The following is a 12553-nucleotide window of genomic DNA, read 5'->3' on the forward strand; positions in this document are numbered from 1 at the left end:
TTCTCATCTACTATTAGTTTATCTATAGGTATAGTTCATGTAGGAAAGGCAGGATAAACGCTTGGTTTTCATCTTTCAAGATAGTGAATTCGTTCCTCTGAAGGTAACCAGCACATTTTAAAAAACATCCTTATGAACTCGTAGATACAAACATATATTTTTTTAAATTTTTTATTGGTGAATATTGGGGAACAGTGTGTTTTTCCAGGACCCATCAGCTCCACGTCAAGTTGTTGTTTTCAATCTAGTTGCGGAGGCCGCAGCTCACTGGTCCATGTGGGAATCGAACTGGCGACCTTGGTGTTATAAGCATGGCGCTCCAACCACTGAGTCAACTGGCCACCCCGATAGATACAAACATATTTGGTGGGTTTTAATCAATGGAATTTATTATTGACACTCAAATTGTCTTACATTTTTTATCTTAACCTTTTCTGTATTACATCTATATCTCCTTTTCTTTCTATATCAAAAATTCTGGTTCTCAAGGATACAGGGGATGATGAATTAGAATAGTCTCATTATTAATTACTTATTTGTTTTATCCCACATTACACTATAGTCTCAAAGTAGAAATAGTAGTATTACCAATACCAGTATGATTACTGAGAGCAGTTACATAAATTATTGTGCATTTGCTATCCCCATTCCTCTCTCACTTTTTTTTTAGAAAAAAGGTTGGTAAACTTTTTCTTTTCTCAGTGTTTTAATTATTTTAAACTACATAATTCAGTGGTTTTTAGTATATTGAAGAAGTTATATAATCATTACCATTATCAAATTTCAGAATATTTCTATCACCCCCTAAAAGAAACCCTGCACCTTCTACTACTCCCACCCCAGCCCCAGCCCCTGGTAACCACTAATGTACTTCCTGTCTCTATGGATTTGCATGTTCTGGACATTTCATATAAATGGAATCATACAATATGTGGCCTTTTGTCTGTGGCTTCTCAAGACTCACCTATGTTATAGCACATAATACAAGTCATTTTTAAAGTAAAAACATAAACCAGTACAAGAATGATTGGGTGTCAAATTTGTCATCTCTCTCCAAAAAGAGGCTGCCCCCACTGACTTTGGCTCATTCCTTGCGGTGGCCTGAAACCCTTGTTGAGTGGAAGCTATCTACCCTCGCCAGAAAGCACGGTGCACAAATGGTAACTGCTGGCCACTACACAATGCTTTAGGAAAAAAGCCGGGCTGGGCGTCACATCCCAAGATGCATCTCCCCTCAATCCCTTAGTCAGAACAGCTACTGGCTTCATGGATCTAGACTCTACCCCTATTTGATACCACTCTCTGGCATCCCAGAAGGACAGGGGCTTTCAGCTTTGAGATCTGGGCCACAGTCTGCTTATGGGGCTCGACAATCAAAGGCTTTGTTCTCCATCTGTGACCCGCCTTGGGTTCTCATATGGCTGCAGGGCCTGAGCCAGGCGTGACTAGTAAGGAACAGACTACAACTCTGAGCTGAGAACCTTTCCTGCCCCTACAGACCAGAGCCTACGTGTTGGAGCCAAGTGAGACAGTCTGTCTCCCTTCATGGCACAGCTGTCCCCCAAACCCAGCACCCTTTCCCAGGACCCTCACCCCCACCCACCCAGCCCCACCCCAGCTCTGGGCCTCACCCTCCCATAAGCACCTGCCTGGTAGAGCCCTGATCACAATGAGTAGGAGGATGTGTTTGAGTTGGTTTCCCCAAGCAACTTGGGAGGCTCTCAAAGGCAGGGACCAGGTTTTATCCACTTGATCTCTAGTGCCTGGTCCAGACAGTGCTGCCATCAGTGTGTGGTCGGTTAGAGAGGGAGGGAGGCAGTGTCCCCAGCCCGCGTGTGAGCTGGCCGAGACCAGTGGCTTTGCCTCCTCCCCGCCTCCTCCTCTTCTTCCCACAGGAAAACTTGTTACAAGATTGGGCACGGGTGGGAATGTGGATGAACAATGGCTTCATTGATGATTCAGAAACCTCCACCTATAGGACTTCTGGATAATATCTTTATTTAGCTCAGGAAGATGTTTCCTACACGTTTCTGGACACGTGGGCATGAATTTTCTATCGCATTCAATAAATTGTTCTTAAGCTCTTACATGATAAGTGCAAACATGCAAATATAAATGCAGGCTAAAATGAAAAGCTGCTTGCATACAAACATTTTAAAAAGACGTGTTAATACAGGGCATAGAGAAAGGAGACCAGTAGAAGATGACTGGATTACCACACCCTCACTCCCGATCTGGTGACGGTGTCTGGATATGGGACGCCTCTGCTCTCTGCTCCTCCTGGGCAGGAACGAGGCCTCGGAAGGCCAGGAAGCAGCTCTGCGACGGCCTGCATAGAGGACGTCGGTCCCCGTAGGCAGTGTCCCAGACCAGTGTGGTCAGATTGCTCAGCTTTGTCTAAGCGGGGAGACCACCTCTGTGTCAGTCTCCTGGGCTGCCTCTTCCCTTCACTCTTGATGGTTCCCGATCGGCAAAGAGGTTGGACAGATTCTGGTATGGTTTGTTCTCAGTGTTTCTCAAGCCAGTCAACCCCCACAGAGAGCCAGCCAGCTGCTGGGCCCGGGGCTTCCAGAGAGCTCCTCAGAGGTTTCCAGAGGCCTGAGAACCTCCCAACCCGACAGGCCTCCTATCTCAAGCACTACTTCAGAAGGTGCCGTCAACACCTGTGTGGCCCCTGCAGTGTCCACTGTCTGCAGTCAGGATGCAGAGGGGAAAGTCCAGGGTAGAGGGCAGGCACGATCCCTCAGGCTTGCCCACAGCCAGACAGCAAAAAATCAGCCAGAACAATATCTGTGGGTTTCAGACCAAAGCTTAGACCTCACTGGGTCAGCTGCTGGCCTGTCCGGGAAGCTGGGCCAGGAAGACAGAGCCCAGGCTTCAGGGCTCTCGGTCCCCTAAGAGCGCAACTGAACCTGGAAGTGCTGGCAGCAGGCGTGCTTCATGGTCAGCCCATAGATGGGGGTCATGTCCACCTTCACACCCGGTGGCACGCTGAACTCCAGCTTCTGCAGCAGGATGGCCAGGAAGAGAAAGACCTCGAAGCGGGCAATGGTCTCACCAATGCACTTCCGCTTTCCCAGGCCAAAAAGAGTCACTTTCTCACTCAGTGCCTTGTCAATAGTGCCATCGGAGGTGAGAAACCGCTCTGGCCGGAACTCAGATGGGTTGTCCCACAGCTTCCTGTAATCAGAGTGAGGCAGCTGAAGTGGCAGCCTGATCGGAAGCATCTAATGGGTTGCACCCCAGCCCACAGGAATAGCGGGTAGGCAAGTGGCCAGGGTGCTGTCCCCTTTGGACCCAGTGAGGTCTAAAGCTCAGAAGAGGGTGAAATTTCCGCTGCCCCCTTTCAACTTACTGGTCATGATTGATCTGCCACTGGTTCACAAAGACACAACGCCCCTTGGGGATATAAAAGCCACTCAGACTTGTGTCTCTTGTTGTACTGGGGAGGGAAGAAGCTCAGTCAAGCTCAGGGCCACAAGGAGATTTCCCTGCCTCCCATGCCACGTCCCTCCCACCAGCCCTGCTCAGGTACATGCACTGAAGTAAAGCCCAGTACCAGACAGCAGTGGACCATGCGGCCTCACCTGTGGGGGATGGTGAAGGGGACAAAGGAAGAGTGTCGGAAGGTCTCCAGGATGAAGGCCTCCATATACGGCAGCTGGGGTCTGTCGGAGAGCCGGGGCTGCCGTCCGCTGCCAATCACTGTGTCTGCAGAGCACAGAGGACAGACAGATGAAGGAGCCCCCAAACCTTGAGCCAGGCCCCTGCCTTGAACACTTCGAAGGAGGCCACCACCTACCCAGCTCCTCCTGGATCTTTTTCTGCACGTTGGGGGCTGTCACCAGGTATAGGAGGCTCCAGGACATGGCAGTTGTGACTGTGTCAAAGCCTGGCCAATGGAGAACAGAGGGAAAAGTTAGGCGGTTGGTGGGTCAGGGCAGTTGGGCGCAGGAAAGGCACCGCGCAGCAGCTCTTACCAGCTCCAAAGAGGTCCAAGACGACAGTAACAACTTGCTCATCCGACAGCTGGATGTTGGCATTCTCATCCAGTCTCCTGTCCTGACAGTGCTCGATCAGGCTGTCTGTGATGTCCCGGATGTAGCCCTGGGTAAGGAAGGCCCACAGGTGAGCAAGATCTTGATCCCAGACCTACCTCTCCATCCAGGCCTGGTTCCTCACCATCCCTGGCACCTTTGTCCAAGAGGTGACCCGCCACCTCCAAAGCTGCCATCCCAGCTTCTCTCTGCCTGTCCAAGATTCTGTCCTGCCTCAGAATCCTGGCAGCCCCAACTCAAGGGACACAGAGTCTGGTATCATTATCATGTGGATGTGCTCTTTGCCCTTCTCTCACTCAGGAGACCAGGAAAAGAACTTTTGAGCTCTTCCTGCTCCCCACAACTGGCGTAGGGGAAATACTGCTGTCTGATAGGATAGAAAGACCGGTCAAGAAAAGAGAAGGTTCTATTTCCCTACCATGAATGGAATCCCCTCCACTGCTGGCTTCAAAACCCCAGGGTGGAGGCTCCGAGAGCCTGCCAAACCCCATGCCGGCCCAGTTATCTCTGCCCCGCTGACACTCGACCCCACCTGCTCCCCACCACCCACCTGCCTCTCCCCAGCCTATACCTTTTCAAATGTTTTATAGTGTTCCTTAACCATCTTCTGCGTGAAGATGAAGAACTTCTCATTCAGGTCCTTGAAGGCATCCAGGGTATAGCCGGGCAGGTAACGGAGGATAGGGAGGAAGTCGCCCGGGTTCCCGGATGCAGTTATCTTCCCAAACTCGTCAATCAGGTTGACTATGCTAAGTAGCTCTTGGTCATCGTGGTCATAGCGCTGACCAAAACATATGGCACAGATGACGTTGGCCACTGACACCCCTACATACCTGTAGGGGTCAAAGTGTCCAACTTTTGCCATCAGCTCCTGGAACTTGATGATGAGGTACTCGGCCTCCTTGCTCACATGCTCCTCCAGGTAGCAGGAGGACATGGAAGCCGGGTCCGAGGCGATGGAGAAACTCTTCAGGGCGTTCTGGGCCAGGCGCCGGCGGGCAGCCCACACTGGTCCAGAGTCTGGGTTGAAGGTCATGCTGTTGCCACCAGAGACCAGGGTGAAGCTGTAGAAGTCAGGCCGGCCCTTGAAATCATCGCTCTGCCGCACCAGGGCCTGCCGGATGGTGTCCAGGCCGCTGAGCACCAGCACAGGTGTGCAGCCAATGCGGATCTCCAGCACGTCCCCATAACGCTGGCTCAGCCGTGACAGCACCAGGTGTGGGTTCTTCCCCAGGGTCAGCATGTGCCCGAGCAGGGGCCAGCCCCAGGGCCCCGGTGGACTCTTCAGGCCTTTGGGGACCCGAGGCCGCCAGGCGCGGACCACCCAGAATACCAGGCAGAAGATGGCAGAGGCCAGGAGAAGCTCGGTGACCGAGATGGGGATGGTGAGTCCGAACACAGAAAACATGATCAGCGTAGAGATGGTAAGGGAGCTGCTGAGATGTGGACAGGAGGAAAGATGAAGCATCAGATGGGGAGATGTGAGGAGCCAATGCCCTAACGTGTCAGCACGCTGGTCAAAGCTGCCTCCCTCTGAGGAGCGGTCAGATCAATAGATGAAAAGGGACTCTCCCAGAATCCTTAGTTCTCTCCTGCTCTAGGAAATCCTTCCAGACCCTGGGACAGGGTGGAGAGGGTAAAGGAGATGGGAAAACCACTGCCAAAGCCACACTGCTGTCAGCCCCAGCTCTCTACTAACCCACAGGTTAAAAGCAGCTGGAGACCAACTAGACTGAGGTTCCCAGTCATGGAAATCCAGGCTGGGATTTTTGCTGGGCTCAATTCTCAATGAATGAATCGTCTGGATCTTCCTCATTTGCCAATCATGGGAAAGTAGAGACTAATTGAAAGGCTCCGGGCTGCAAGAAAACTCCAGATTGACATAAGGGAAATTAGGAATGGATCTGAACTTAACCGAAGTTGAAACAAAAGGTGTGCAGATTCATGGACTACTCTTTCCAAGGCATTGGGCTCTGACTGGGACAGCTTCCTGGTGCCCTGGACTGGAGGTCAGGAGATCCAGTGTTCCAGGCTCTGTGGCGTGGCCTTGGACTGGTCATTTTACCTTTATGGGCTCCAGTGATATCACTCGAGAGAGGGAGTGGGACGTGATCTCTGATTCAGGGTGCCCAGCTGGATCTCAGAGAAGAGAAAACCCCGCTCTGACCTGGGGAATCTCACAGTCTGACTAGTGAGGTTTCCCCACAGAAGAGCTGCCCAACACAGGGGCCCTGTATGGTTCCTACCTCAACGACTATAGCCGTCTGTCCAGGGAGGCTGTCTGGAGCAGCCGGATCCCAAAGCACACACACAAAGCCTTGACTCCCTGAGTGAACTGGGGACACATTGGGTGCCCCAAGGACCTCTAGCCTTTATAAGATGTTAGGAGGCCAAGAGAGATGTGACTGGTTGAGTTTTCAGGGACTGGGGGTCCAGCACCCAGCAGCTGACAGTCTCTCACACTGATTGCTCCCCAACAGAGGACAACGAAGGCAGTTGAGGGGATATGGAAGGCCCCTGGGCAGCGTGCCCAGGACTCCTGCTCAGATCGGCCTTTCTTGTCCCGGTCAGCACATCTAGGCTCTGACAAGCCAGCCAGGGCTAGCTTTTAGATAAGGCATGTACAGCTGGTAAGAATCCAGCCTGCCTCCTCCATTCACCCTGACCACCCAGGGAGAAGCCACCCTCATCACACAGCTTGAGGAGGGACTGCATATGCTTCCAGCTTGGGCAGCTGTGTCCTTATTCCAGCCTCCCAGGTGACCCTGAGGGAGAAGGCCCAAGGCATTCAGAGTCAGTGGGGGGTAGAGATGGAGCCTGGGCCCTGAGAGGCGGGCCATCTACGTCTAGAGTTCTGGTACTAGCTGTAGGACATTGAGCAAGTCCTGCCCTTCCTGTGGCCTCAGTTTCCCCTCTAGGGAACTGGACTGCTTGGTCATTAGGGCCATTCTTAGCCTTCTTTTCTGAGGAGCTAGACCAGTGACTACCTATATTATATTATATTATATAATTACCTTATATTATATTATATTACATTATATTACCCGGTCTTATAGTAAAATAAGACTGGGTCTTATATTAATTTTTGCTCCAAAAGACACATTAGAGGGGGCTGGCCGGGTGGCTCAAACGGTTGGAGCTCCATGCTCCTAACTCCGAAGGCTGCCGGTTCAATGCCCACATGGGCCAGTGGGCTCTCAACCACAAGGTTGCCGGTTGGACTCCCACAAGGGATGGTGGGTTGCACCCCCTGCAACTAGTAACGGCAACTGGACCTGGAGCTGAGCTGCGCCCTCCACAACTAAGACTGAAAGGACAACAACTTGACTTGGAAAAAAGGCCTGGAAGTACACACTGTTCCCCAATAAAGTCCTGTTCCCCTTCCCCAATTAAAAAAAAAAAAAGGACGCATTAGAGCTCATGGTCCATCTAGGTCTTATTTTCGGGGAAACAGGGTAGGAAGACCTGGAGGTATCAAAGTGTTCCTTTTGTTGGGAAGGAAGGGGCAAGCCAGAAGCCACCCGCACTCACCTGTGGCTGTGCTGACCTGGGAAGAGTGGTCTCTGGAGCCAGGGACCCCAAAGAAGATCAGTGAAGGCTCCAAGGAACTGTCACCTCCAGAGTGAGGGTGAAGGCACTGCCACCTTTATAGACAGTTTGCGGCCGTGACCACGCCCCCTGGCGCTGCGATGGAACAAGGGAGCGGCGGCCTGAGGCGCGATGGTCGCTCTGGGGTGAAGCGGAAGTGGAGGAGGGGGCCTCACCGAGACAGGTGAAAACCCACTATGGAGTCTCCTCATCCGAGTGCCGGCACGTATAGGGATGAGGGCTGGGGACACCTGGGATCCCCAGTTCCAATGTACCCCACGGACAGCGCAGAAACCAGCTGAGGAGGATGTTTGGGGAGAAGTCCCAGGACAGCCAGAAGAGAGGGTATGGAGGGCCTCCATCGCCGGGCACGGAGGCCCTTCACCCTCATTTTTGTACCCATTGGAAGACTGGGCGTGCAAGTGCCTCCCCCTAACTGCTAGGGCACCGGGGGCCCGGCAGGCAGGGCGGGGCTGCCGTGGGATGACCTCCTTCCCCCGGGTTACTGAATACAGGCTCGCGTGAGAAGCGCGGCGACCCCTGCCTTGAGGTCACCGGGGCCGGAAGGCTGGAGGCGCCGATGGGCTGCCCTTGCCCCCTCCCAAAGCCCCCAGGGCCGGGGAAACTAGCAGAAGTCCGCGCTCCCTGACCCAGGGGCGGGAATGGATGGAGAACTTGCAGTCTCGCGGAGCGCTCACTAGCGGCCCGGCGCCGCCTCTAGGGCCACTTCCGAATGCTGCAAACCAGGGGTAGCTCCAGCCGGGACTCTCCCGCCCTCCGGGTTCCCTCTTGGCTCCCGGGGTTGCTAGCGCTTCGGCCCGGCAGAAAAACTGGGGGACTGCGCGGCTTGCTCCCGGTGGCCAAAGAAAAAGTTAGAGGAAGGCCCTCGGGCCGGTCAGGGGAGGGGGCCCAGGGACCGAGGCGGGGGCGCCCGGCACAGATGCCTCCCCAGGCTAGCGTGCACGCATCTGGAACCTCCCTTCAGGGAGCAGAGGTCACGCGGCAATCCCGGCCCCACCTGGCTGGGGGCGCGGTGCCCGGCAGTTGCGTGACAAGGGCCGCGCAGCCACCCAGCCGCCCAACTCCCCGGCCCAGGTGGGGTCCGGGCAGTCACGCAAAGCGGGAGGGGAGTCAGGAGGCGGGGCCCTTACAGGGCCACTCCGGCGGAGCTGGGGCGTGGAGGTGGGGATGAAGAGGGAAGAGCGGCGGAGCCTCGAGGGCGTGCAATTGAATGGGTGGGGGGAGGGGGGCGGTGCAAAGGACCCAGGTTTGCGTGCGGAGCTGGGGTTTTGCCTGCGAGCGGGTGCCTGCGTGTGTCCGTATTTTGGGTCCACGCCTGTGGCAGGACACGCAGCCCCAGCGCCGCCCAGCTCGCCTGGCTGGCTGCCTCCGACACTGTCCCGGTCCCTGCGGAGCCTTCCCGGTGTAGGATAAAGCGGCAGAAAAAGCTCTATTCGCGTATCTAGCTCGACCTGTCCTCACCTACCCCCCACGTCGGGCTCCTCAGCCCAACGAATAGCACCGACATCCATCCGCTGGTCCAGGACAGAAAACAGCCTCGTCCTGCCCCCTCGCCTCTCATTCCAGTCAGATACCACCTCATGCATTGCACAAATATTTACTTAATGCCTACTATGTGCCAGGCACTGGCGCTGGTGATTGATATGCAAGTGAACAAAACTGACAACCTCCTGCTCACACGGAGCTTACATCCTATTCTGGTGACATATAATGCACAAAGAATGTCAGAGGGTGACTCCTACTACAGAGAAAAACAAAGCAGAGAAGGGGTAGGAATCTCAGGGGGCAGGTTGCAATTCAAGATAGGGTGGTCAGGGAAGTTCTCACTTGGAAATGACACTGAGCAGAAGCAGGAGTGTGGAATCAAGAATCACGGCACACATCTGCAGCTGGTTAGCTCAATTGGTTAGAGCGCGGTGCTCTTAACAACAAGGTTGCGGGTTGGATCCCCACATGGGCCACTGTGAGCTGTGCCCTCCACAACTAGACAGAAACAACTACTTGACTTGGAGCTGATGGGTCCTGGAAAAAACACACTTAAAAAGGGGGGGGGGGAAAGAATCACAACACAGATATCTGGAAGAAGAGTGCACCTGGCAGAGGGAACAGCAAGTTGAAAGGTCCCACACCTGGTCCTTGAAGGAGGAAGCAGTACCAAGGGCACTGGAAATGTGTGGGGGTCTTCTGATTGGGGAGTTTTGCTGGAAATTAGTGCCCCCAGGGGATGAGATGCTTATGGAGGACGGCCCTGCCTCCGGGGCAGGGAGCACCCCCCTGAGAAACAGGACTTCCTCTGTGTGAGATGGAGATACAGTGGGCCTGAGTCAGACGGTCACTCTAGCTACCGGGCTGAGAATAGACTGAAGGGGCAAGGACACGTTACTCTGACTGTCCAGCCCCACTGCCACACCCCGTCTAGGCCCTCACCATTGCTCCCTAGAGCACTAACAGCTTCCAGACCTCTTCCTCTTAGCCTGTCATTCCCTCCATTCTTTCTCCACCCTGCGGGATCCAAAGCGGTCTTTTCAAAAACGCAAACTCTCAACCTATCACCACCTTGCTCCTTCAGTAGCTCCCATCTGATCTGAATAGAAAGCAGAATCAATTAATAGCAGAACCTACCAGGCCTGCCCACCTCTACTTCTAAACTGCCCTACTTTAGGTCTCAGCTAAAACACCACTTCCTCTGGGCAGCTCCCCTGAATCCTCTCCACAGCAAGTTATGTGTCTCCTGGTCTACTTGCCCATGGTGATTCTCTGGACACTTGACCCTTGCTATGACCTAGACCCAAACTGTCACTCTTTCCCCCATACCTGAACACAGAAAAGCAATCTGTGGGAAATTGATCTGATAAGCCAGGTCCTTGCAAGATATGAATAACCGGTAAAGGAGTTAAATCCAGCTGTGTAAAGATGGGGCACATGACAGGGTAATGCTGAGCCCCAAATGCTGATGCTATAATGGTGGTATTTAGGTAACAGAACAGGTAGGAGACGAGGGAGCTATTGCTGGGCTTCCATTCCATCCAGCATTGTTCCATTCATCCCACCTCTGCCTCTCTGGCTCAGCCCACGGAGCTTTGTGATACCCAAGAGAGGTCTGTTCTTCAGGCCCAGCTGGAGCTACAGCCACAGAAGTAGAAAGAAACTGTGTGGAAGACGTGGCAAGGAACTGAGGATCAAGGTATTCCCAGGTCCCTCATCCTGCTCTGCAGCTTACTCTGTCAGCTCCCCAGGGTCCCCATCAACGCCTGAGTTCTAGAGAATCATGGCAACCAGCTCATCAAGGCTGGAAGACCACCTGCAGGGGCTCCTGACCAGGGACGCAGGAAACCACTTCATTTGCTAGAAGATGCATTGCTTTGCTCACAATCTCTAAGGGGCTCTTGACCCCAAAGAAATTCATTAGCTAATTAAGCCAATTCCTCTTCCACTTCTCAGCTGGAGAGACTGGTACCAGAAGGAGAAGACCCAAGGACACATGGGAAATCAAAGCAGAGCCTAGAGCTCTAGCTTCTTACTTCTAGGCCAGGGCTCTTGCCACCATGATTTATTGTCCCAGACTACCAACAAAGCCCCAGGCGGCCAAAGGTAGACTGGCTCAGCCCCTGAGCCAGGGCCCCCCCCACCCCCCGCCCCAACTCCTGGACAAGAGTCTGATGCACTGGGGTTATAGGAGGTGTTGCACTTCTCACCAAGCCCTGTCCCCACGGCACAGGATGGAGGGCGTCCTCAGGAGCACTGGGCAGAGAAACATACAGGAGGTGAGAGGACCTTGGCCGGGAGCTGAACAGACAATCCTGGGTCAAAGTTTGCATGCCTTTGCGTGAGAAGCTCTTTAGCTGATTCCCTCACGATCAATACCAGGAACACAGAGGCAGGGGGCAGGGGGGAGCAGAGAGGGCCCTGGGCTGGAGGGATAGAGACAACCCCCCAGAGTGATCAGGCTTAGTCTTCAGTCAGCACCGCTGAGGGCTATGTGGCCGGGAGGTGGGGAGATAGCAGGACTCACAGCAAAGCTCTGCTCCGTGGTGGAGACAGGAGCCGCCCCCAAACATAGCCTGTGCTGGGTCTGGGAATGCTCCAGTTGCTGTGAGAGGTGGGGGAGGAAGGCAGGTGAAGGGAGGGGCTCAAGGCGAGTGAGGGACTGGAGAAGAATCATGAAGTATGAAGAGTATGGGAAGGGCATGAACACAGGGACGGGATGTAACGAGAACAAAGCCTGGAAGTGGGAGGTGGGGTGAGGCAGTTTGAGAGGAGAAGGCTTTGAATGGATGTAGAGAACTGGGACTTGCCTCTCAATGTGTCTTCACCCCACCTGGCTACCCTCCATCCCACCTGAGATCTGAAACCTTCCCCTTTCCTACTGGTACCCAGAGAGCCAGAGAGATTCAGTTTGCAGGATCCAGTTTGCAGGATCCAAGGGGCAGCCCCCACCCCGCCCCCAGCTCCCTGGCTCTTGGCTGCCGTAGTTAGGGTGACAGCATTTTCCCAGGGTAGTCTTGGTCTAAGCCAGTTGTCCTGGTGTAAGTATTAAAAGTACCCTCTTTCACTCTCAAAGTCCTCGCTTGGACAATCAGTTATATGATCACCCAGTGATAATGGCCATCTGAGGGGTTCTGTGTGCCCAGCATCTATTTTCTCTGCTAGCAACACCACTTCAATTGTTCTTTGGGCACCACCCCACCCCTACTCTCATCCAATGGTTTGGGGGAGCTGACAGCACCCCAGGCGACCAGGCTGGTACATGACCCATGCCTGGACGATGAGAACGCTACAAGGTTTTTTTCCAAAATTGTTGGAAAAGAGAGGTTCTCTTTCTGCCAGGGTAGCTAAGCTGACTAGAAAATAAGTCTGGGCTTACCAGTGGACATTTTTTAAAGAAA

At 53.7% G+C, this 12553-nt stretch overlaps 1 protein-coding gene across 2 annotated transcripts; it reads right to left on the reverse strand.

Moving 5' to 3' along the window:
- Positions 1-1728: 1728 nt before the first annotated feature.
- On the reverse strand, positions 1729-8093 carry LOC117024155 (cytochrome P450 1A1). Of its 2 annotated transcripts, none has more exons than XM_033109544.1 (7): positions 7590-8093; positions 4630-5491; positions 3981-4107; positions 3803-3892; positions 3588-3711; positions 3356-3442; positions 1729-3180 (listed from the first exon to the last, which is right to left on the reverse strand). In XM_033109544.1, exons 2-7 carry the CDS (start codon positions 5464-5466, stop codon positions 2895-2897), a joined length of 1551 nt encoding a protein of 516 aa, XP_032965435.1. In that variant the 5' UTR covers positions 5467-5491; positions 7590-8093; the 3' UTR covers positions 1729-2894. The 2 variants fall into 2 exon arrangements, with proteins under 2 accessions (XP_032965435.1, XP_032965434.1); XM_033109543.1 differs by having other exon boundaries at positions 4630-5494.
- Between the last annotated feature and the right edge of the window lie 4460 nt (positions 8094-12553).

The sequence above is a fragment of the Rhinolophus ferrumequinum genome, chromosome 6, assembly GCF_004115265.2.
Source record: "Rhinolophus ferrumequinum isolate MPI-CBG mRhiFer1 chromosome 6, mRhiFer1_v1.p, whole genome shotgun sequence".
Taxonomy (NCBI): Eukaryota; Metazoa; Chordata; class Mammalia; order Chiroptera; family Rhinolophidae; genus Rhinolophus; species Rhinolophus ferrumequinum.